The sequence below is a fragment of the Schistocerca americana genome, chromosome 11, assembly GCF_021461395.2.
Source record: "Schistocerca americana isolate TAMUIC-IGC-003095 chromosome 11, iqSchAmer2.1, whole genome shotgun sequence".
NCBI classification, from domain to species: Eukaryota; Metazoa; Arthropoda; class Insecta; order Orthoptera; family Acrididae; genus Schistocerca; species Schistocerca americana.
In genome coordinates, this window is record NC_060129.1 from 157,711,378 (window position 1) to 157,734,647 (window position 23,270).

General features: G+C 41.8%; 1 protein-coding gene across 1 annotated transcript; it reads right to left on the reverse strand.

Moving 5' to 3' along the window:
- Positions 1-292: 292 nt before the first annotated feature.
- LOC124553424 (speckle-type POZ protein-like) lies at positions 293-9,657 on the reverse strand. Its single transcript, XM_047127287.1, has 2 exons — positions 9,044-9,657; positions 293-416 (listed from the first exon to the last, which is right to left on the reverse strand). The coding sequence occupies exons 1-2, from the start codon at positions 9,586-9,588 to the stop codon at positions 293-295; spliced, it is 669 nt and encodes a 222-aa protein (XP_046983243.1). The 5' UTR covers positions 9,589-9,657.
- Between the last annotated feature and the right edge of the window lie 13,613 nt (positions 9,658-23,270).

A 23,270-nucleotide genomic window follows, 5' to 3' on the forward strand; every position in this document is an offset into this window, starting at 1 on the left:
GAGATGTTTGTTGAACTGAATCCTTCACGATAGCATCTCCACGAGTTGCTGCTTGCCGTTCTGCCTGGCGATGACACAGGGTTCGTGCCCGTGTGCGTCCCTGGCCTCAGTGTCAGCTCCTGCATCGAGCAGCACGGCCGCCACCTTTGTGTGGCCGCATCTTGCTGCACAGTGCAGCCCAGTGCAGCGGCGTGTTCTGCCTGCTGTCCCCGACATCCACCTCTGCTCCACCTTCCAACAGACATGTTACTGCTTCCAGTTGTCCCCTCTCAGCTGCCCAGTGCAGAGCAGTTCACATGTCCTCGTCCCTCGCCCCCACTTTCGCCCCTGTCGCAAGAAGCACCCTGAGCTCCTCCACCGCCCCCCCCTTAGCTGCCTGGATCAGTCCTCGGCTAATCTTCTTTCCAGGAAGGCTCCTGCACAAAACATAAAAATTCTCACACCTTCCTGAAAACATACACTTAATAAAGAAAACATACAACCAAAAATGTATACATATGTCCAACAACGACCCTACTATATTCCCCTTCTATGATACGAAACTCGTATATTAAGGTATAGTGGTTCTGTCTTCAACCACTATCCATTAAAAGTTTGCTTATGCAACCTCTCAAGATTTTCATCTGTCAAATTCCGACACGCTGATTGCTGTAACTAATTTTCTTTCAACTTGGGGTGCTGTTTCTTAGCAGTCATTATATCCGCTACAATAGATGCTTCAGGAAGCTTACACTAGTTCTCAGTGAAACTATCAAAGATTACACACAAAACAATTGACATTTACATGTTAAAGACTTTCCTGACGTTAAAGCAAAATCCTTCAAACCTCTTATTGGTATATTTGGTGGCCTTTATCAGCAAATTTCGCCAGCTTCTGTTTCACATAAAAGAAATTCATCGAAACGTTTTACATGTAACAATGGCACCTAATCTACTACTTCTCCATCGTGTGTGTGTCTGTGTGTGTGTGTGTGTGTGTGTGTGTGTATGTGTGTGTGTGTACAACTGAAGCCTGTAACAGAGTACAGTCTTCTACATGAACATATTTGAAAAAACGGGGAAACACCGACACACAGACACAAAGTGTCACTTGTATCTGACAAGTTCACTACAGTCATCCTAGAAAAGAATACATATTGTAAAATACGTGTGACATGCGCTGGTAACTAAAATGTGGCAACTTCTGGACAAACAAAGCAAATAAATGATATGTACTTTTCTTATTCTGCAAAGAGATTTATTACAACTTATCAACATAATATTCATCTTCCATATGCCCAGATCCGTTCTGATAAAATATCAGATGCGCACTAAAATGGTAATACGACTGTTCCAGTTAAAATAAATCCATGAAATGGAATGAAAAATTAATGAACTCTTACATACATCATGTACTCTCGATGAATAAGTTTTTTTGAAAATTTATGTAACATTCCATAACCTGTCCTATTGAATAATGAGGTAGAGAATGTGAATCATGAAAAAGTCTACAATATTTAACAGCCTGCAAATCGTGTTGACCCCCATAGTGCTTTACTAGGTCCACCAATGGTTGTGCTGGTTGTGCTGGTGGTGGTGGTGGTAGTGGTGCTTGTGCTCTACTGCCTACCTCTATTGTGTCCACTGGTTTACAGGGAACAACAGTGACATTTACTACATAGTAGCAATGTTGCTACTTCATTTTAGAACACAGAGTGCACAGAGATACCAAAATCAAGTTAAAGCATCATGGGACTGTGAATGAATAGACCCTGTTGTTTGGAATCCGAGGCTATGGTAAAGAGCAACTAAGTCGCTTCATCTATGTCTATATGTATACCATAAAATGACATGTCATGAGTAAAGACAAAACGACTCATTTTTGCCTGATCAACTGACGTAATAAAACCATTTAAAATATTTACAAATACATTGCAATAGCACTACTAATATCATAAAAGAGCTTGGATCCCAATTCCTACCAAATTTTTGCAGTTTCTTAAAATATTTGTCCGAAAGACTACATGCCCGTCATGGGATAAATAAGCCATGGAAAGGGCCATCAGTATAGTAAACAAGAATGAAATCGGCTGATTGAGAGCAGCCAGACAATTTGGTGTATCACAGGTGACTTTCAGAACGCATGCCACAAACGAAGGGTCAGAGGTTTCAGACTACATTTGATGAGGGGTTTATGCAGGATATAGTGTCCCAAAGGAACTAGCTTACTAAGCCGCAAAACAAAATAGTATCTCTCAAAAATGTAATAAGGACTGACTGACTGACTGACTGAATGGATTTATGCCACACAATCCTGATTTATCTTTAAGGGAGCTGGAAGCTGCTACTTTGGCTCATGCAATGGTATTTAATAGAGTTCAGGTTAACAGATTTTACACGCTATATGAATGTCCTCAATAAAGAAGGAATTTCACCAGCATGAATTTATCTGTACTTTCATGTGTGGACATGAGGCAAAAAATTTTTGCAATGACTGGAGAAACAAGTGGGGGTACTTACAATTGTTGAAAGGAGGTTGCACATTACAACATTAGCGTGCATGAATTCTGCTGCTAACTTTATACCTCCAGCTTTACTCTACCCCTGAAAAAACCGAAAGAGCAATTAACTGATGGAGTACCTATAAGAACTCTAGAAATAGGGCCAGAAAGTGGATGAATGGCTGGAGAAATTTTTCTAGTTTCATTAAGGTAAGCAAAGAGAATAAAGTGTTTATCACTGATGATGATTGCTGGAATCTCAAACATGTTCAAGTGCTGAAATGTGCCAATGAAAATGGAGTTTCTCTATTTTGCCTACTATCCCACTGTAATTGCCAACTTCAGCCAATACACGTTTGCATTTTTGGGCCCAGGAAGACCCATTATAACGAAAGTTTCAAACCTCCTAGAAACACACCCAACGTCACCCAGTGCCAAATGCGTTAGCTCTTTGCCACTGCATAAGGTATAGAAGCATGTGTGGTTAATACTAAGAGTGGATTTCCTAAGGTTGCTTGACTCACTCCAGGTCACACTGTTGCTGCCCTCTCGTTCGCCTGCATCACTTAGCTAGCTGAAATGTCCACACGCAAAAAGGGAGGCTAAGTCAAGGGAAAGTGAAAGTACCACTCAAGCAGGGCTGGGCTTCAGCTCCTAGTCAGCAGAATCCACCCTCTTTTGCGCAAGGCTAAGTATGCAGAGCCTGTGGGTGCCTGGGCACCATTGTACCTCGCCGCCATCACTGAGTACCTAGCAGCTGAGTGCTTGAGCTGAATGGAATCGTAGCCTGCAACAATAAGACATATGTCACCCTGCACCACTTGGACCTGCAATCTGCAACAATAAGATGCGCAACAAGCTGCCCTCTGACATCACCACAGAGGCTTTTGTCCTGCCCAACATCCAAGCAATCCTGTTGCCAAAGGAGAGTGAGAAGAAGGCATAAACGGCGGCCGCCTCTCTGGATCATGGGACACACAGTGCTGCATGCTCCCTGTATGCAATGGGCTCGGCCGGCAGCTTGGACGAAAACAATCTTCGCCTGTACATAGTGACCAAAATTCACATCCACCTAAGTGTGACAACAAATATCCCAATTTTCCTGCATGTTCACATGTTTTACAGAATATTTCACCATCTGAAGAGGAATACTTCCACAAACAGCTTTGAGACTTGTAAAAGATAGCCCTAGATGACTCAAGGCACCATTTGATGAAGTATTTCCAGTTTGTGCTGCAGTACAATGCGCATTAAAGAAACGTAAAATAACTCTGGTTTCTTCTGGCTTTCTGAGTAGCTGTACCAACAACAAGCTTCTAGAAGAGAAAGTGCACCAGTGAAAATTAACTGAGGATTGACAGATATTTCGACAAGCTTGCAAAAGAATATAGTTAAGCAGATAACTCTATAACTCAGATCTCAGTGCAGATGATGACTGTGTTTGTATGTACTGCACTATCTTCTTCCATTCAAGACCAGGGGAATCGTGCATTAAATATATTAGATGTAAGGTATGGGCTCACAGTATGCTGATATCCCAAGTACAGTTATGAATTTTTTCAGACCTTAGAAACATATGCATTGATATGTATTAAACCCTCAAGAGGTTTTGGCTTAGGGTGTTTACTTTTTCTGAAAATTGTGCACTATCTTTTTGTCCCTATTGTAAGTAAAAAATGACACATGAGCATAGTTTCTTGTCTTAATTTTTCTTAGTATTGTAGTTTCATGTTTAATGATTTCTAATAATTTTTGTGGACGTCCTGGATTTTGAAGTGTTTACATAATAAAAAATGATTAAATTTTTGAATAAAAACAAAACATTAAAATAGTGTGTCATTTCTGGAACTGTTCCCTACAGCATTACAGGTCACTAAGGAACCAATGAAAAAGGAAGTTCTGGAAAAACAAAGCAAAATGGTTGCTGGAAAAGTGTGAGCATTCAAGATCAAGAGTAAGAAAGGAATTCTGTTGTTAAAAGCAGAGCAGAGCAAGGTTGGAAACAGTATAGTGAAGACCTCTATGAGTGAAAGGAACTATCAGATGACATGACCCAAGAAAAAAATGGTCATCAAATAACAAAACATAGGGGACTCAGTATTAGAACTTAAGAAAAGCTTTGGAATACTTGCACACATACAAGACAATCTGGTTGGATAATATTACTTAGGAATTTCTATAACTTTTGGTGAAAGTGACACCCATACGACTGTTCACGTTGGTTGCACAACCTATGACAAGGGACATACAAGCAGACCTTCAGAAAAAAATGTCATGCAGATACTATAGAAGCAGGAAAAGGCCAATAAGTGAAGAGTTCCACACAATCAGCTTGACAACTCATGCATCCAAATTTATGACGAGAACAACATACAGTAGAATGATAGGGAAAGTTTAAGATCTATTATAGTCTGATAAGTTTGGATTTAGGAAAGATAAAGGTCTCAGAGAGGCACTTGCACTTGGTAATGGAATCAATATTTACCAAAATTAAAGGAATGTTCATTGGATTAGTCTACCTTTAGGAAGCTTTGGCAGTGTAAAATGGTGCAACTCGTATAAAATCCTTAAAAATAGTTTAATAAATAGGGGAAATGCAGGTAACATGTAGTTATATACAATAATCGACAGGGAAAAATAGGAATGGAAGAAAGAGGAACTAATTCAAAATATGCTAGAAATGGTTCACCCTTATCGTTTAAAACGAAAATCGAGGTATCACTGCTGCAACTGAAGAGATTCAGGAATAGAATTAAAATTCAGAATGAAAGGATTTCATGATAGGATTCGCTGATGGTATTGTTATCATTAGCAAAAGTGAGAAAGAATTACCAGAGCGGTTGAATGGAATGAACAGTCTAATGAATACAGCATTAGGATTTACAATCAAAAGAAAGATGAATGTATTGGGTAGTAGTATAAACAACATTGATAACAAAGTTATGAAAATTAAGGACCACACTAGCAACAAACATAGACATGAGGGACAATGAAAGTTGCTCCGGCAGGGTAATACGACATTCCCTAGAAAACAAGACTAGAAATACCAAACACAGGCCTTAATCTGTAGAAGAAGTATCTGAGAATGTACATCTGGAGCTGAGTAGTGAATGAAAATGAATCGTGCGCTGCGAGAAAAGCAAGAAAAGAGAATACCACATTCAGAATGGGAGGCTATAGAAAGATGTGAACTGATAAGAAAGAAACTGTGGAAGTTCTCTACAAAATAGGTGAGGATACTCATATGTGGGAAACTGACAAGAAGAAGGGACAGGGTAATAGTATGTGAATACATCAGGGAATACAGCCATGGTACTACAGGGAGCAGTATTGCTACTCTCATGTGAAGAAACTCATGTTCCTCCCCCCACCCCCATATCTCACATAAACGTAGGTGGTGCTATCAGCACTAAATTTCTTGGAACAGCCAGAAAAGTAATCTATAACGGTTACAGTTTCTGCTCTGTATGTGTGTCAATGCTGGGACAGGCTGTTATGCAAAACTGCAGCAGCGTGACCAAGGTGCTCCATATCTTGAGGAGCTCAGGCAGAAGAGGCCTTTCCCACTTTCTTCTGATTTGATTCTTTAAGATCGTGTTTATTGTTACCAGTAGGTATTTAATTCAGAATTCTAGGAAACTTTCTCCTCTCTCATTCTTTCCAATAATCTTATATTGTCTCTTAACTATGTCTTTTTACCTTCCCCTATTACAGCAACCTAATGATTATTGGATGTTTCTCTCTTTTTACATCCAGAGATACCTATTCACTATTGTTGTATACTCTCTTACTGTCAGTTGGTTTTCTGGGAGTGACAATGGCTTCCTAACCCGAATTATTGTTGCTATTGTTTTGCTAATTATGACACAAATAAATCACTGAACTCTTCAAAATTACTCCTGGGTTGCTATTCAGTGCTGACCTTTTCCTCAACTTCCTCATCCTGTTGATATCATCACATTCCTCTAACATGCCATCCTTCTTTCCATTTCAGTTCGCTGGTCACGTTAAATCTAGATTCAGGCATCATATTTTCTTTTTCATATTTCCCAGCCTACCTACAATTCCCCCCTTTCCCCCTCACCACTCCAATCGAGGATCTTTGGGACTACCTCGAGTGTGCTGTTCATGCCATGGATTCTAAACTGAGAAGCCTAGTGCAGCTGGCCTGTCTGTACCTTCCAGAAACTCATTGACTCTCTTACCACATACGTTGTGCTGCCAAAGGAGCTTATTCAGGCCTTTGACAGGTTGTCACATTAATGCGATTAGATAGTGATGTGTTCCGAAAACAGCTTCTTTAAAGAAAATGTAGAGCAGTTTTAATATATTTCGTGTTTCAAACATGAATTTTCATGTCATGCTAACCAAACAAGAGAGAATCAGGCTGAATAATTAACAATAGGGGCTAGAAGTTAATTATCAATGATCTAGGGAGTGCAGCCAATTTAACCAAAAGAGAAAATTTCTAGTAAGTAAACAGCACAAAGTATTGCATAAATATTTAAGTCTAGCCAAAAATTTTATTAGCTATCAGAAATTCAGGGGAATATATAACTAAGTGGTGTGGAACAAATGGAAGTTAAATATCAGTGACTCTTCAATGTTCAGGTTATCGGAGAAGGTACAGCAGCAGCAATGGGTAGGGTAGGCAAGGCCGTCAGCAGCACCCTAACTGAATGAAATCCTGTGGTAGTCACTGGAGAGTTTTGTGAAGATACAGAAAACTTGAAAGACAGGCAGACAAATATGACGCCTTTTCATCAAGGATGCAAGCAAAGCATGTTGACCACTAAACCCCTTCTGTGGGAGTGAGTGTTGCATGTGCTCTGCATGATGGCTAAACAGAGAGAAACAATATGGGGACACTCCAAACTGTATGGGAGCACCCAGAGCTGCCGTTAGACCTGGGTTCTTATCCTCTGAGCTGGTCACAGGTTGCATGCATAATGGTCAACCTCACATGGGTGCACAGACGCTCACTTCACCTTTTCTGCGAATCATCTATACAAGCCATTAATGAGAAACAGTTTCATCTGCTGTGCCTTAAATGTAGTTAAAAAGTTTTCTTGTACCGTCTAAAGACAGTAAAGGATTGTGCTGAGAAAATTATTTTCAGATTGTAAACACCGAGTTGGGAATAGCAATTGCTCTGAGTATCTACTTTACACGAACTGATTTCCTCAGGTCTATATTAGCTACATCATCAATCGAAAACTGTAAATATATTGTTGCTCAACATGATCTGTGCTGCAGTAGGCTACTTTGTACCAGGTGTTGGTTATGAGTGACACACTTAGTCCTCATCTTTTCTTGTGTTTACGCAGCGTGACACTATTGCTAGGTATTTTACTGTGAGTAGCAGTTGCAGAAGACACACTGAACCGCTTTAAACTCTACTTTATGCAAACAGGATTTTAGTGACCTGCACAGTGCACAGAATGAGGCCTGAGGCACAGCTCATCTTGGCCCCAAACTAGACACATCACTGCTTCGGCTTATGTGCTCAGCAACGCATCTTTGTGCCCACAGCAAAATGACTGATGCTGTATACAAAGGGTTTGTACCTTTGTTGAGATACCTGATGCAGAAAGCTATAGGGCAACGTTTTGTACACATGCAATTTAACAGTGACAACAAATAACGAGGGACTGTTTAAAGGTCAAAATGTTTGAAGCTACGAAAACTTGGGCTATTTCATGACATGTGCTGGTAAACACTGTTAAATTTAGAGATATGTCTGAATGTGACAAAACTGCCTATTGGCTTCTGTCGCTGGTTCTTTGGCCGATGTTTGTCTGATGATTTTACTGATGTTACGGCAGCATGAGTGGCTGGCATTGTCAAAGCTTCACCCTCCATTGCCGGTGATGAACTGGAGCCGAGCTCACAGCCACAGACCATATGTATCTGTTGCACCAATGTCTGAGGGCTTTTCCGCGGTCATTTCCGGTGCAGTTGTACTCTTGCTACCTGCGACGGTCGTTCGCTGCATTACAGGAATCCAGGATCCGTTTACCTTAAGGCTTTCCGCTTTCTTGTTGAAGCCATTCACGTGTTTTTATATTTCTACAGCTTCTCTGAATAAGCGGCTGATTTCTCAAGCTGGCCCAACCTGCAACGTCTCTTATGTTCTTTCATCCTGGTAATGATTGATCGTCCAGTCATCCCGTCTGTGGCAGCGAGGTGGGCTCCAGTTCACCACTGGCAGTGGTGAAGCTTTGACAATGTCAGCCACTCGTGCTGGCGAAACGTCAGTAAAATCATCAGACGAACATCGGCCAAAGAACCAGAGATATAAGCCAGTAGGCAGTTTGCCAACAAGTGGCGACGAAAGCCTTAAGAATTCCCTTTCAATCTGCCAGGCAACAAAAGTATTCTGAGGTACCAGCAAATGGCTGTTGTAGGCATCAATGAAGCTGCATTTTACAGGACAGAGACATCTATACAAACTCAGTGGCAAACATTATAGCCTTGAACACACACACACACACACAGGTATGGGGACAGAGTTTCACACTTAACAATGGGAAATGCAGGTGATCATCTTGTGTCGCAGTTACCTGGTTTCTGTTAGTGGCCCACCGAGCAACTGACTCACTTTGACCACCTCATCAGGGTGGTTGAGGACCGCATCGGCCCAACCCGCTGTGGCAAACACCAGCGAGTTGGCTTTTATGAAGGCGACAGCGACCTCAGCGAGGCTGGGACAGGAGTGCCTCACTGCCAGCACCGCCGTGCGCGCCGCGTTCTCTGCTGACAGCTGACTGGCCAGCTGCTCCTCACACTGGACCTTCAGCCCCCACACGCCGTACCTGTCTGCAGCTGCCAGGAGTTGTGGGGCCATGCGGGGCACCTCGGGAGCACGGAGGGAGTACATGTAGGCCAGCAGCTGGTGCAGCACCGGGCCCTCCACGCCGGGGATTGTGACCACACTGCTGCTGGCCTCCGGCGTGTCCTGGCAGAGCATGGCGGCGAACACGGGGCTCCTGCCTGCCAGGACGGCCCTGTGCGCCTCCAGCCGCGTGTCCCCGGCCACCAGAGTCACCGTGGCCCCTTCCCCAGCACCCGTAGCAGCAGCCTCTTGCACCTCCTTGGCGGCTGCCATTGCGAATGTTTCTGAAACAAGGCATCACTGAACAGCCATTTGCCCTTACACAGCACCGTAAATTCATGTATTAGGCATACGTGATCTGTGCTCAGCAGCAGCGGGTAAATATCGCCTATTACATGTCAATCACAACTGCATGACATCCTTCCCTAGCCATAGGTGATAGCCACGTGTCTTCAACAATACAATAACAAACACCCGTATTTCTTACAAGAAGTCGACAGAAAGGGGTGATGACACTATTTCTGCAATTTCTAGTCGCAGTACAGTGTTACAAAACAATGAAGGTTTTAAATATGGAGATCAGGAACAATACAAACAAGACCTGGCGAATCTACAGCTCATAATCACTCCAGGTATTTAGGAAACTGCTAGTAATTACCTTTCCTGTTCCACTCCCAAGTAGAGCGACAGTGAAACAAGTACTAAAATGTAGACTTTCACGGCCGGAAATATCATGTCCATTATAATTATCCGGGCTGTTATGCCGTGGTCGGTTGATGAATTCTGTGTCAATTCCCAACGTTTCGTCTCCGACTGTGGGAGACATCTTCAAGGGGGTCAGTAGCTCGATGGAAGGTCCAACACACCCACTACAGTCAGTAGCGAGCCAGTGTGTGTGTTGGACCTTGCATCGAGCTACAGACCCCATTGAAGATATCTCCCGCAGTCGGAGATGAAACGTTGGGAATCGACACAGAATTCATCAATCGACCACGGCATAACAGCCCGGATAATTATAATGGACAGTGAAACAAGTGTCTATATGCCTCCTTATGAGTCCTAATTCCTAGCATCTTATCTTTGGGTTCTTACGCTAAATGTACGTTGGTAGCAGCAGAATCGATCTGCTGTCAGCTGCCAAAGCCAATTCTCTACGTATTCTCAATGGTGTTCCTTGAAAGAACAACAGCTTCCCCCCAGGGATTGACATTTGAGTTTCCACAGCAGCTCTGTAACATTTTCTTCAAACCTATTGCTAGCAAATGTTAGAAGCCTGCCTCAATTTCTTTGATGCCCTTCCTTCAATCCGACCCAGTGACGATCAACACTCACGCAGTACCCAAGAATGAGTCGCATTACTGTTCCATAGACATCTACTTTACAGGTTATTTACACATTCCTAAAATGTACTGAGTACACGCCTTCCCTTCTACCCTACTTACGTGCTCGTTCTATTTCATATCGCTTTGCAGCGTTACTCCAGGATATTTAATCGACGTGACTGTCAAACAGCACACTTCTAATGCTGTAGTGGAGCACTACTGGGTAGTTTTTCCTAATCATCTGCCATAGCTTACATATTTCTACGTTTAAAGGTAGCTTTCATTCATTATACAAACAAGAAATTTCGTCTAAGTCACCTTGTACATTGCTAAGTCACTCAAAAACACCACCTTTCTGCACCTCAGGATCATCAGCAAATAGCTGCAGACTGCTGCCCACCCTGTATGCCAGCTCATTTATGTGTGTGGAGGATCACAGGGGTCCTCTCACACCGCCCTGCCGATACCCCTGACACTGATGAATGCTCTTCATCAAGGACAGCATATTAGATTCTATTATTGAAGAAGACTTTCAGCCACTCACATATCTGGGAACCTTTTCTGTTGCTATCTCCATTAACTGGCTGCAGTGCGACAGCTGCAGATACTTTCCGGAAATCTAGCAGTATGGACTACCTTTTGCCCTTAAACCAGAGTTCGCAGTATAATCATGTCAAATAACAAAGCGAGATTCACACATGCAATGCTTTCTGAATTTGTGCTGATTTGCACACAGAAGCTCTTAAATAAAGGAAATTTATTTTCTTTGAACTGATAACATGTTCAAGGATTCTACAGCAGACGAATTTTGAGAACATTGATCTGTAATTTTGCAGATTCGTTTTTTTATTCTGGTTATATGGATGCACTTTTTTCCAGTCGCTTGGAGTTTAGTGCTACACAAGAGATTCGCGACAAATGAAAGCTAAATTAGGGGCCTATGCCGTATATCGGGTGTCACCAAACATTTTAGCCTAAGGGTCACACTGGCTGTTCTGCAAAATGCCAAGAGCAAGACCTGGCTAGAGCCTCTAAGTTTTCCTGAGGCCTGATACAAGTATTGCTCTGCTATCCTCGGTACAATTCAGTTTTTGTGACGCTTATCACTGTCGTCGTTCTTTACGAGCTGACAGTGGCACTGCAGTTGCCATGACGCAATGAACAGCTATTATTGCTTGAAATCCGGGAAGGAACAAAATGTGTAAGACTCTGTGAGTAATCACACTGAAGTCGGAAACGAAATATCAAGCAAAAATTGGAAACATTAACAGAAAGGTAGAAAAGCTGTTAAAAGTGTTAAAAACAATATAGCAGGTGGCCTTGGCTGGCTGACTGCAGTAATAAAAATGGATGAGCCAGACACTGCCACACACTAAAATCCGCAGCCTAAAAGCAAAAGGCAAGAGAAACACAAATGCTGAAAAGATGAATACCAAATCTAATACACAGCACCAGAGGGGGCGGGGATGAGTTAAAATACAGGTAGGGTGAACGGATGGAAGACAAGGCCACATGCCAACCCTTAGACTGAATGTTAAAATCCTCCTCTCAAACAAAATTTCAAGCTAGATTGGCTGTTCAGGTCGTGCAGCGACACTTCTGCGTGCTCGTGGGGGCCCTATAAGAAATTCGGCAGGTTGTAAGGGAACAACTGTGTGAGGGGAAATGACAAGTTTAATGTCGCAATATTTCTCACCAAAATTACAGCTTTTCACACAGTTTTTAACTCGCCAACATAAAAACAGCGTAATGCATAACACATCTTGCAAACATCAAAAAGTGATATAAGATTACACACAACAATGTTAAATGTTAACTCTCTGAAAGCACATTAACCCTAAATACAATATTATGGAAGTTTAATTCGAAGTATCTTTACCTTAATCCCAAGCACTATAATATGAAAGTTTAATTTGACGTTTCTTTACAAAACTGCTCCTACACATACATTATGATGTTGGTCAGTAGTACGAAAATCGTCCGATTCCAGTTCAAAGTTCGGTACTATTTAGGATGACAATCAAGTCTACGATGGATGGTTAGTCAAGTGACAAATTTGAGCGCAAGATTACCCAAAGCCGCTCGAGTTTACAGTGGACGCAAGCTGGTGAACCGACAATGTTTACGCCTCTGCACGCAGCATTTACCTTAAGCTGCGACGTGCTGCTGTCTGCAAGGCCGCCCTCTCACAGTGAAATTCCTACAAAACTAATCTGGCCTTTGCTGAACTTTCCAGCAGAAACCTTCCCTATGTTTCTCGTTATGTGAGAAAACATGCACTCAGCCCTAGTCTTATTATGTGGCGATATACACGCACATGGTTGGAGCAGCATGCATATTATAGTGCACTCTCAGTTCTCGCTACTTGGCTGGTTCGTTTCTCCACAGTTGGAGACAAACGTTGCCACAGCTGATTCTTTAGCTGGAGTGCAGCCACTGTGAACGCAGCGTCCACACACATTTCTTCTCTGCATCGTACAGAGCGTCAAGTGCTCCGTTCTGCACTTGACACCAGATCAGACAACAGTCCCCCCAAAAAATTTCTCTCTTGTCCTACTCATGGCAGAACTGCATCCCTCCACTTGGGTTCCTTTTTCACGTCACGGCTTTTTTCAACCAATAGGAGCTTTCCTCTTATTTTGTACAAAAACCTTCTACCAATCACAATGTCCTTTCTATCAAACTGCGTCGAAACACTAGTATTTTTCTCCTTCCTAGCGTGTTTCCGCCAATCGGACGTTTTGTGCCCGTTCTAGATGCCTAAAGTACATTGACATTTCCATGTCTTGTACTCGCTGGACGAAAATGTGTCACTTGCTTTTGTTTGTATCCCATTAGAACTCCAAAAAGCAGTTTTCTGAGGCTTCTTCTATGCCCTTGAGCAGCTGCCTCGTGCCTCGCTACAGGCAGGCCTCTGGCTTGAATCACCTGTTCCGGGGTCGCTGCCCTCCTTCCTGCCACCCCTTTAAGTGGTTTCCAGCGTAACTCCAGCAGTGCAGCTTCACTACACCATTGTAGAGCTGGCTTTTCAAAACTAAAAGCGACTCGACTCGTGTTCCCTGTTCTACCTTCCGCTCAATGACACACATTGTATAGGAATTGTGTGTTAATTACAGTCGATTGGCTGTCATCCGTTTTTGCATTACATATTGATAGGCAAATGTTCTAATAACTGCCGATTTACGTTAGGTGTCATCTTCACCTTTTCATTGCTATTTGTAAAGGTCTTCTGTGAGGTGTGAATCTGGCCATTTATTCTGCCACCTTACAAGGTGTAACAGTTTCACTAATAAGTTGATAGTCAGGGAAGAGTAACTGGTTCTCAGTACCTGAAACTGTTGAAAGGCAAGGTAACAAAGAAAGAGGAAAGTTTGTAAAAGTTGGCAAAAATTGATGTGCTAAGCAATATTGAGTTCGTAAGTAATTTTTCTGATTGAGACAACAATGAATTAGTGAAATTTGCTAGAAAACAGCGAATGGATTGAAAAGGTCACTTGGTAGAACTGAGTGATGAGGTTATTCATTTTAAAGCGTGCGTGAAGAGCAACAAAATTAAAACCTGCTCCCCAAGTCCTCTGTGCAGAGTGTTGCGTGAACACCCAGAGCTCTCTTTCTCACTCCTCAAAAGACTCGGCAGTTACTTGCGGTCGTCCATGTCACAGGGTTGAGTCGAGAGTGTTGCCATCCTCTCAGTGAACCCTGGCATAACACAGCAACCAGAATGTGAAGATGTGATCGACGAATTTGCTATAAACAAGGGACAAAATAGACAACTTTGCCTGACTTGAATATGAAGAGTTCAGGAAGTATGTCTTTATTATATTATGATTATTAGCGGCAGCAGCAGTCGTAGTATTAAGTCACATACAGATGTACGTTACAAGGTGGTGATTTTATGTCGAAATGAAGGGTGAAAATATTTTCTCTGCCTAGGGACAGAAACTAGCAAAATTCACCCTTGCCATAGACTGACCGGCAGTTGGTGTTTTCATTTTAGCGACGCACTCCAGCAGAGCTATTGATTTTTTATGTTTTACTTGTACACAAGGTACATGATCAGTGAGATTTCGATTTATCCAATAGAATTATGATTTTATGGGTCAGAATATGAAAGGGTACTCATTGCAGTGAATTTCGTTTGTTTCGTATCGTTTGACAGTAATGTTTCACAATTACAAGAAAAATATTGCGTCGTAATGACAAGGGGGTACGCTAAACAAACTAGTCAGATAGAGTAATGTTTTCTTTATCTTTGAGAAATATTGCCACGCATTTTGGGATAGTTTGAGATTACGAGTTGTGTGTGTTGTTGTTGTTCGGATGTACCTCCATCAAGAGCAGTTCGTGGTCTGGCGAGCCCCGCCGCTCTCCCGCGCCCTCCTCGCCCTTTAAACATGGCGACACGTCCGTAAACGCACCCCTGCTGTCCGGTCGCCGTGTGCACGTGAGCAGCCGGCACTGAGCGGCAGAGAATCTCAGCAGGTGGGGGTAGGGCGTTAATTGACTCCCCTGTCCAGTTAAGACAGAGCTAACCTGTACAGTCCACATGTCACTGTACAGACGTGACGTGGTTTCGGCGTCACAGGTAGCTATCGAAGACCGCAGGAACTGCTATTACACTTGTCAGCGTCCCGGGGGGAGGGGGTGCTTCTAGACACCGTAGTGGACTTCGCATCCCAAATTACGTATTATAAAACTGTACCGTTTCAAGGTAACGGTACATTGAAGATTTGTAAAAACACGTCAGTTTCTTTCAGATTTGTTATAATTGAACGTCATGTAAGGATATATCGGCTGTTAAAGCCTTCATTAAAGTTTCGGTACGAAGGCTGAACTTGCAGCAGCACGTTCAGAGACCGTGAATAGTTACAATAGAAAGAAAACAGCCCTTGGTCATTATTTTTAACCTCAGCCCGTTTTGCAACCTGCACCACGCTAGTAACGAGCAACCCTTAGTGGCTCGCCATCACAGTTTTCTTTACCTTACATTTCTTTGTGACTAAAGCCCTTTTGGCATATTTATTATTTTATAAATGACATATAAGTACTGCCAGTCTTTCACAATGATTGCGTACCTATATTCTGTACCATACGTTTTTAGTCATAATTCTGTGACCATCTTATAGACCATTCTTTGATTTACATTCTGAGGAAGACGCTCCTAGCAATGTTGAAACCCGGTTTATTCGTTAAAAATAGTGACCGAGGGGTGTTTTCTTTCTATTGTTCCAGCAGTACATTGTCAGGCAGCGGTTATGAGCGCTGAGGTACTGAGCACACGCTAATTATGGGGATGATTCGCGTCCTGCCACATCCAAAAATTGTTCTTCACGCCTTCACGTTTGTAAAAAGTTCCTGGGACTTCTCTGTTAAGCTAATAGAAGTATGTTCTGTAATATTTGATGTTGTGTACATATAGCAGCTCTCTGTCTCTCTCTCTCTCTCTCTCTCAGCTGTGAGTTGTCATTGTCAGTAATTTACAAATTAAACGTGAAACTTGCAAATGCAAATGTACATTCACACACACATTGATCATCTCGCAAACCAAATCATTATTGAAAATATAAATTATAGAACCAACTCACTAATTTGCAACACAATTAAAAGATAATGTAATCTGTAATATATGAAATGTAACTATATATAAAGTGTATAAATTACAATTTACGAGCTAGTTCTTCTAGGCAGCTTCTTCCACATACAAACGTCTCCAATTAAAGTGCATTTTAAACCACGAATATTAAGTTTTTCATCATTTTATTACAACAAATTTTTACTAGTAGCGACTCGTTTTCTAGAGATCTTGATTGTGTTGGTGTTTTGAAACAGCATTTGCTCGTGGGACATCAGGTGAGTGAGCTGCTGCCTTACCTCGCCTGTTGGAGTGGCTGCCCGCCCTTCCTAACTACAGACAAACTCCTGACACTAGTTCTTAGAGTTTCTACAAACGAGTTTATCTTGTTGAGACACTGTAATGAAAAATCGAGAAAGTCGACAGACAACTCGTTTCGTCTTCCATACAGCCTGTGTCGTGAAAATGACATTCATTCATTCTTTATTTTTATTTTATGCAGTCAGATGGCGTGCTAATATTAGTCAGGGCCAACCAGTTACGAAACTTCGTAACCGGTCACACAGCTACTAAAATTATTGCATTTATTCATTAATAGTTTTAATTAAGACCCCATGCAGTATTACAACTATGAACAACTTGAATCTGAAAGAACACATAGAAAATGTTGTGGGGAAGGCTAACCAAAGGCTGCGTTTTATTGGCAGGACACTTAGAAAATGTAACAGACCTACTAAGGAGACAGCCTATACTACGCTTGTCCGTCCTCTTTTAGAATACTGCTGCACAGTGTGGGATCCTTACCAGGTAGGACTGACGGCGTACATCGAAAAAGTTCAAAGGAAGGCAGCACGTTTTGTGTTATTGCAAAATATGGGAGAGAGAGTCACAGAAATGATACAGAATTTGGGATGGAAATCATTAAAAGAAAGGCGTTTTTCGTTGCGACGGAATCTTCTCACGAAATTCCAATCACCAATTTTCTCCTCCGAATGCGAAAATATTTTGTTGACATCGACCTACATAGGGTGGAACGATGTCCAAGATGAAATAACGTAAATCAGAGCTTGTATGGAAAGATATAGGTGTTCATTCTTTCCGCACGCTATACGAGATTGGAATAATAGAGAATTGCGTAGGTGGTTCGATGACCGTAGCGGTCGCGCGGTTGCAGACTGTAGAACCGCTCGGCCATCCCGGCCGCGGCCGCCTGCAGAATATCCATGTAGATGCAGATGTAGGTGAGTTGCCAGCGGAAAACAAACACGAATACTACCAACATGTCTCTCCGGTACGGAAGCCTCGATGGTGCAGCTCCGTAGCTGGCAGCTCCTGGAGGCGAAGGCGACGTGGGCGTCGTAGCAGTGGCAACAGAGTGAGATACCGACTGTGGGAACGCGTTCGCTGCCGGCGTCTGGCCCAGGAAACTAACTCAGAGTGCCCTGGTCGGGCTCAGCCTGGGCACTGAGCTGAACACTGGTCAGGCGCCAGGACGCTGCAGGCGCTGCTTCCGGCCGCAGAGAAGGCGTGCGGGGCCGGCGAGCACTGGCCGGCTGCAGCCCGGCCGCCGCTCGCCTGCTGTCTGCGCAGCCGAGCTGTCCCCTGCGAGCCGCACGCCCGCATGACACAACTGTGTTGCCGGTTGCCGGATGAGTAGGCGCTAGGCTTGAGACGGCTGCTACACTTCCACGGGCAAACGTGGACTGTATCTCCAATGTAATGTTTGCGAAATGAAACTGTTTTACGCCTTTTTTTTAATTTTTCAGTTTCCGTGCTGTTGCAAACCATATTAGAAAATACTTAAAAGCTTTAGGGTGCTGTCGCAATTAAGTTTTCTTTCCATTCACTGCATTTATGATCCTATTCCATTTCTACATCTACATCCACGTCCATACTCCGCAAGCCACCTGACGGTGTGTGGCGGAGGGTACCATGAGTACCTCTATCGGTTCTCCCTTCTATTCCATTGTTCGTGGAAAGAAAACTGTCACTATGCCTCTGTGTGGGCTCTAGTTTCTCTGATTTTATCCTCATGGTCTCTTCGCGAGATATACGTAAAGGGGTGCAATATACTACGTGACTCCTAGGTGAACGTATGGTCTTGAAACTTCAACAAAAGCCTGCACCAAGCCACTGAGCGTCTCTCTTGCAGAGTCTTCCACTGGACTTTATCTGTCACCTCCGTAACTCTTTCGCGATTACTAAACGATCCTGAAACGAAGCGCGCTGCTCTCCGTTGGATCTTCTCTATCTCTTCTATCAACCCTATCTGGTACGGATCCCACACCGGTGAGCAGTATTCAAGCAGTGGGCGAACAAGTGTACTGTAACCTGCTTCCTTTGTTTTCGGACTGCATTCCCTTAGGATTTTTTCAATGAATCTCAGTCTGGCATCTGGCATCTGGTCATTCCATTTTAAATCGTTCCTAATGCGTACTCCCAGATACTTTATGGAATTAACTGCTTCCAGTTGCTGACCTGCTATATTGTAGCTTAATGATAAAGAAACCTTCTTTCTATCTATTCGCAATACATTACACTTGTCTACATTGAGATTCAATTGCCATTCCCTGCACCATGCATCAACTCGTTGCAGTTCCTCCTGCATTTCAGTACAATTTTCCATTGTTACAACCTCTCGATATACTACAGCATCATCCGAAAAAAGCCTCATGTTATCCGCAAGATGATTTATATATATTGTGAATAGCAACGGTCCTACGACACTCCCCTACGGCACACCTGAAATCACTCTTACTTAGGAAAACTTCTCTCCATTGAGAATGACATACTGCGGTCTGTTATCTAGGAACTCTTCAATCCAATCACACAATTGGTCTTATAGTCCATATTCTCTTACTTTGTTCACTAAACGACTGTGGGGAACTGTATAGAATGCCTCGTGGAAGTCAAGAAACACGGCATCTACCTGGGAACCCGTGTCTATGGCCCTCTGAGTCTCGCGAACGAATAGCGCGAGCAGTGTTTCACACGATCGTCTTTTTCGAAACCCATGCTGATTTCTACAGAGTAGATTTCTAGTCTCCATAAAAGTCATTACACTCGAACGTAATACGTGTGCCAAAATTCTACAACATTTGTTGTTCTGCTTGCATTTTGTTTTTCAAACTTACTACTGAACTACTGCATCTGTCCACTTGTTCTACCTCTGCTCAAACCTGACCACACACCATATCTTCTGGTTCAACACGGTGTTGTTCTAGGGAGCGTAGCTTTAAATGCCAACATTATGTATGGAGGTCCAATAATGAGCTGTTTTACGGTACACAATTGATTGTACCTATTGGATGTTCACGTGACTCGGATGTGGGACGTTGCGACGTGCTGTAACAGTGGTGACAGTTGACGTGGCACCCGTCCTGTGGCAGCGCTGTGAGAGATCGGACGCCGTCTACCAAAAACATCGCTCACAGCAGACATGAGTAAACAACTTGCGATGGAGGAAAATTAACATCGACCTACACAAAAGCGTAAATAGTGGAAATCAGCAACGAAAGTCTACGAGCTGGTCTCTGTCCGAGCAAATTGCGTTATAAGAAAGACTGATACCATGTGGCGTGTCAAGGCTACACGCTCTCCCGGCAAACAGACATGTAAGCTACTAAATAGAATGTACCTGCGATAGATTTCGGTAACAAAACTGGCGACAATGCAGCGAATGTCTTACGATTGAGAACTGCTCAAAAACATGAGAGCACGTCAACCTGCATGATACTGAACCAAATCAAAACTAAAAAATTATGTATTTTTGAAGACAAATGTTGATGGTGTTAGGACAGCAACCAGCCACAAATTTACTTTCAGTTCCTTTATTCAGAGGGTACTGTTACCGGTTTCGAATCGTTGTGATTCATCCTCAGATGGTTTACACGCTATCTTTATGACATGTGGTGTGTTTTTTACAGATTAATTGTTTTAAAATATAAATAATACATAATTATAAACACGCCACACACAGATGGTTGCGTTACAGATTTTCGTTGCATATGACTTACGTGAAACGTCGGTTTGGAGTGCTTGTTTCCATAACATTCTTCCAATAGATGTAAATGCATTCCCACTGCATTCTTATTGTTGCACACGTAAGGGACTCTTGGAGGTATTTACATCATGGATTACGTTTTTTTTGTAATTTATTATTTGTGGAAAACTGATTGTGATATGTTTTACTGAACAAATATGAAATACGTAACTGCATAGCAATGAATCCCTCAGCACTAAAACTGTGTGCACAGCCAAAGGTTCATGAAAAGAAGTCCCATTCGCGAGTATGTTAACTCAAGAAACAGCCCTGCATACTTCATAAGCCGTAAATTAAAAGACCTCATTACCAAATACGATACATTTGAAAATAACTACACCATACATAACACACATGAACTCATAAACTTAATTAGACTTCCACATCCCACCAACAGCTAAATTAGCATCACTAGACATAGTCAACCTGTACATGAACATCCCTGTCAAAGAGACTATTAACATTATAAGAAACAACCTGCTTAAATATAAGAAAATTAGTGTTGCAGAGATCTGTGAACTCATAGAAATACTTTGACTTATTCTAGAGCATAATTACTTTAGCTTTAACAACAAACTGTACCAGCAATATGATGGTTTGGCAATGGGAAGTAGCTTAGCTGGGATATTGGCTGACATTTACATCAACCATATAGAACAAAAATTCTTCACAACCAACCAGCACATCTCAAACAAAATAATCTACTACAGAAGATATGTTTATGATACAATCTTGCTTTTTGATGGTACCAGCAATGAAATAGATACGTTAGGAGAAGATCTAAGCAAAATGCACAAAAATATTAAATTCACAGTTGAACATGAAACTAATAAAAGCATTAACTTTCTTGACCTGAAAATTTGCAATAGTAACAATAAACATCAATTTAGTACTTGCAGAAAACCTACCACCACAGATGTCAGTATTGGCAACTCATCTTCCCACCCCCGCCAACAAAAAATAGCATATTTCAGAACGATGCTACACCGAATTGAAAAAGTACCAATGAGTGACACAGACCAACAAAATGAAATCAATATAATTAAAACAGTTGCTTATAGTAATGGATATAAACCCACAATAACAGAAAAACTCCACAGCAAAATGCAGACAAAAACCACAGATCCACTTCACAGCAGTCACTTCAAGCCAAATCAGTGTGCCACTGAAGCCAAACCTAAACATGCTACTCTGCCATACATAGCCCCACTTTGATACCAAATAGCTAACTTATTTAAAAAGAAGAAAAATATCACAATCAGCTTTCCCACAAATAATAAATTACAACAAAAAGTAATCCATTATGTAAATACCTCCAAGAGTCCCTACCGTAAATAAAGAATATACAAACTCAAATGTGACACATGCCCAAAATTCTACATTGGACAGACAGGCAGAAGTTTTGAAATTAGATACAAAGAACATATTGATGCTCTAAGACTTGGTAACTTGAACAAGTCAGCATTTGCAGCCCATATTGCTGAAGAAAACCATTCAGTGCGAAACATTGAGGACAACTTAAAGATTTTGCATCTAGCAGAAAAAAGAGCCAGTATGAATATATTACAAGAATTAGAAATACACACACACAAAAACAGCACCACAGACTATATTCTTAACGAACAAAGAGACTTAGCTGACACTCCTTTCCTGAAAAATTTCCAAAAATTACTTTCCAGCCTCCAAAGCAAATAATATTAGTACACCTATCAGCAGATCAAGTAGCAAATTTATATGTTACTATATTTCTCATGATGCTAAATGTAATTAAATAATATACTATTTTACCTATATAGTTCTATATACATATATAAAAACTTTTTAATCAATTTAACAATATCAACTCAAAAATTCAATGTCTCTGTACTAGAGTAAAAGGCGTTACAGTTGCGTAAATGAATATATGATCCTTTCCAAACATAGGACATCACCATCAAATGTTACGATATATCATAGCATCTGTGATACTCATATGATTGTAATCTCTTTGTATGTATCAAAACATTTGGTGCGTTGTAGAAATCTTCTGTGACAAATCCAAAGTGTATAGTGAGAACAATTTACGTGTGCAACAATAAGAATGCAATGGGAACACATTTACATCTATTGGAAAAAGTTATGGAAACAAACACTCCAAACCGACGTTTCACGTGTCACATGCAACGAAAATCTGTAACGAAATCATCTGTGTGTGGTGTCTTTGTAATTATGTGTTATTTATATTTTAGGACAATTAAACTGTAAAAAACACACCACATGTCATAAAGAAAGCGTGTAAACCGTCTGAGGATGAATCAAAACTATATTCTAAACCGGTAACATTACCCTTTGAATAAAGGATCTGAAAGTAAATTTGTGGCTGGTTGCTGTCCTAACACCATCAACATTTGTCTTCAAACTACAGCCACGGTCTCCATCATGTCATCATATGACAAAATTGCATTATGTATTTTTTCAATTTCAGTTTGCCAGGTCGTGTCTGCGATCTTAGTATCTGCTTAATATTATGCTGACAGTGCAATAAAGAGATTCCTTACGGTTAATAATGTGTTGCTGGTACTCCAGTTTGCGCAACGAAGATGTAATGGAGAACGTATAGGCAGGGGACGCTACGTGTTCATTAAAGAAATCCGTAGCATGGAAAACCGCAGTATATCTAAAGCTGTTCGACGATATTCCACCGAAATAAGTATAACTCGCGGCAAAATTACCCTTAGAACCCGATTTTAGTTGCATTTCCGCCACACTATAGAAAGAGTATGTACAAAACATAATTGCCCGTTTTTGTAATTTTGCAGAAATATGCAGTACGGCGTTGCTCACGTCCAAGGACAGACTTTTGTGGTTGAGTGCTTTACATGAAGTGTACACAGATGTGTGAGCAACCTCTACATACGGTAAGATGGATGACACTCAGAGGTTCAGGACATACCATTCACTGTGGGCATGCGCTGTCACAGCTGGAGTCCAGAGGACTTCCAGCATGCAGTGAGGTAGCCACAGAACGTGATGCTGCTTT

Excerpts from the sequence above, each read along its gene's own strand:
- LOC124553424 (XM_047127287.1), bottom strand. The coding sequence starts at position 9,588 with ATGGCAGCCGCCAAGGAGGTGCAAGAGGCTGCTGCTACGGGTGCTGGG. Across the intron at positions 417-9,043 it reads GGGCCACTAACAGAAACCAG|GAGCCTTCCTGGAAAGAAGA; the intron begins GTAACTGCGACA and ends TGTTTTGTGCAG.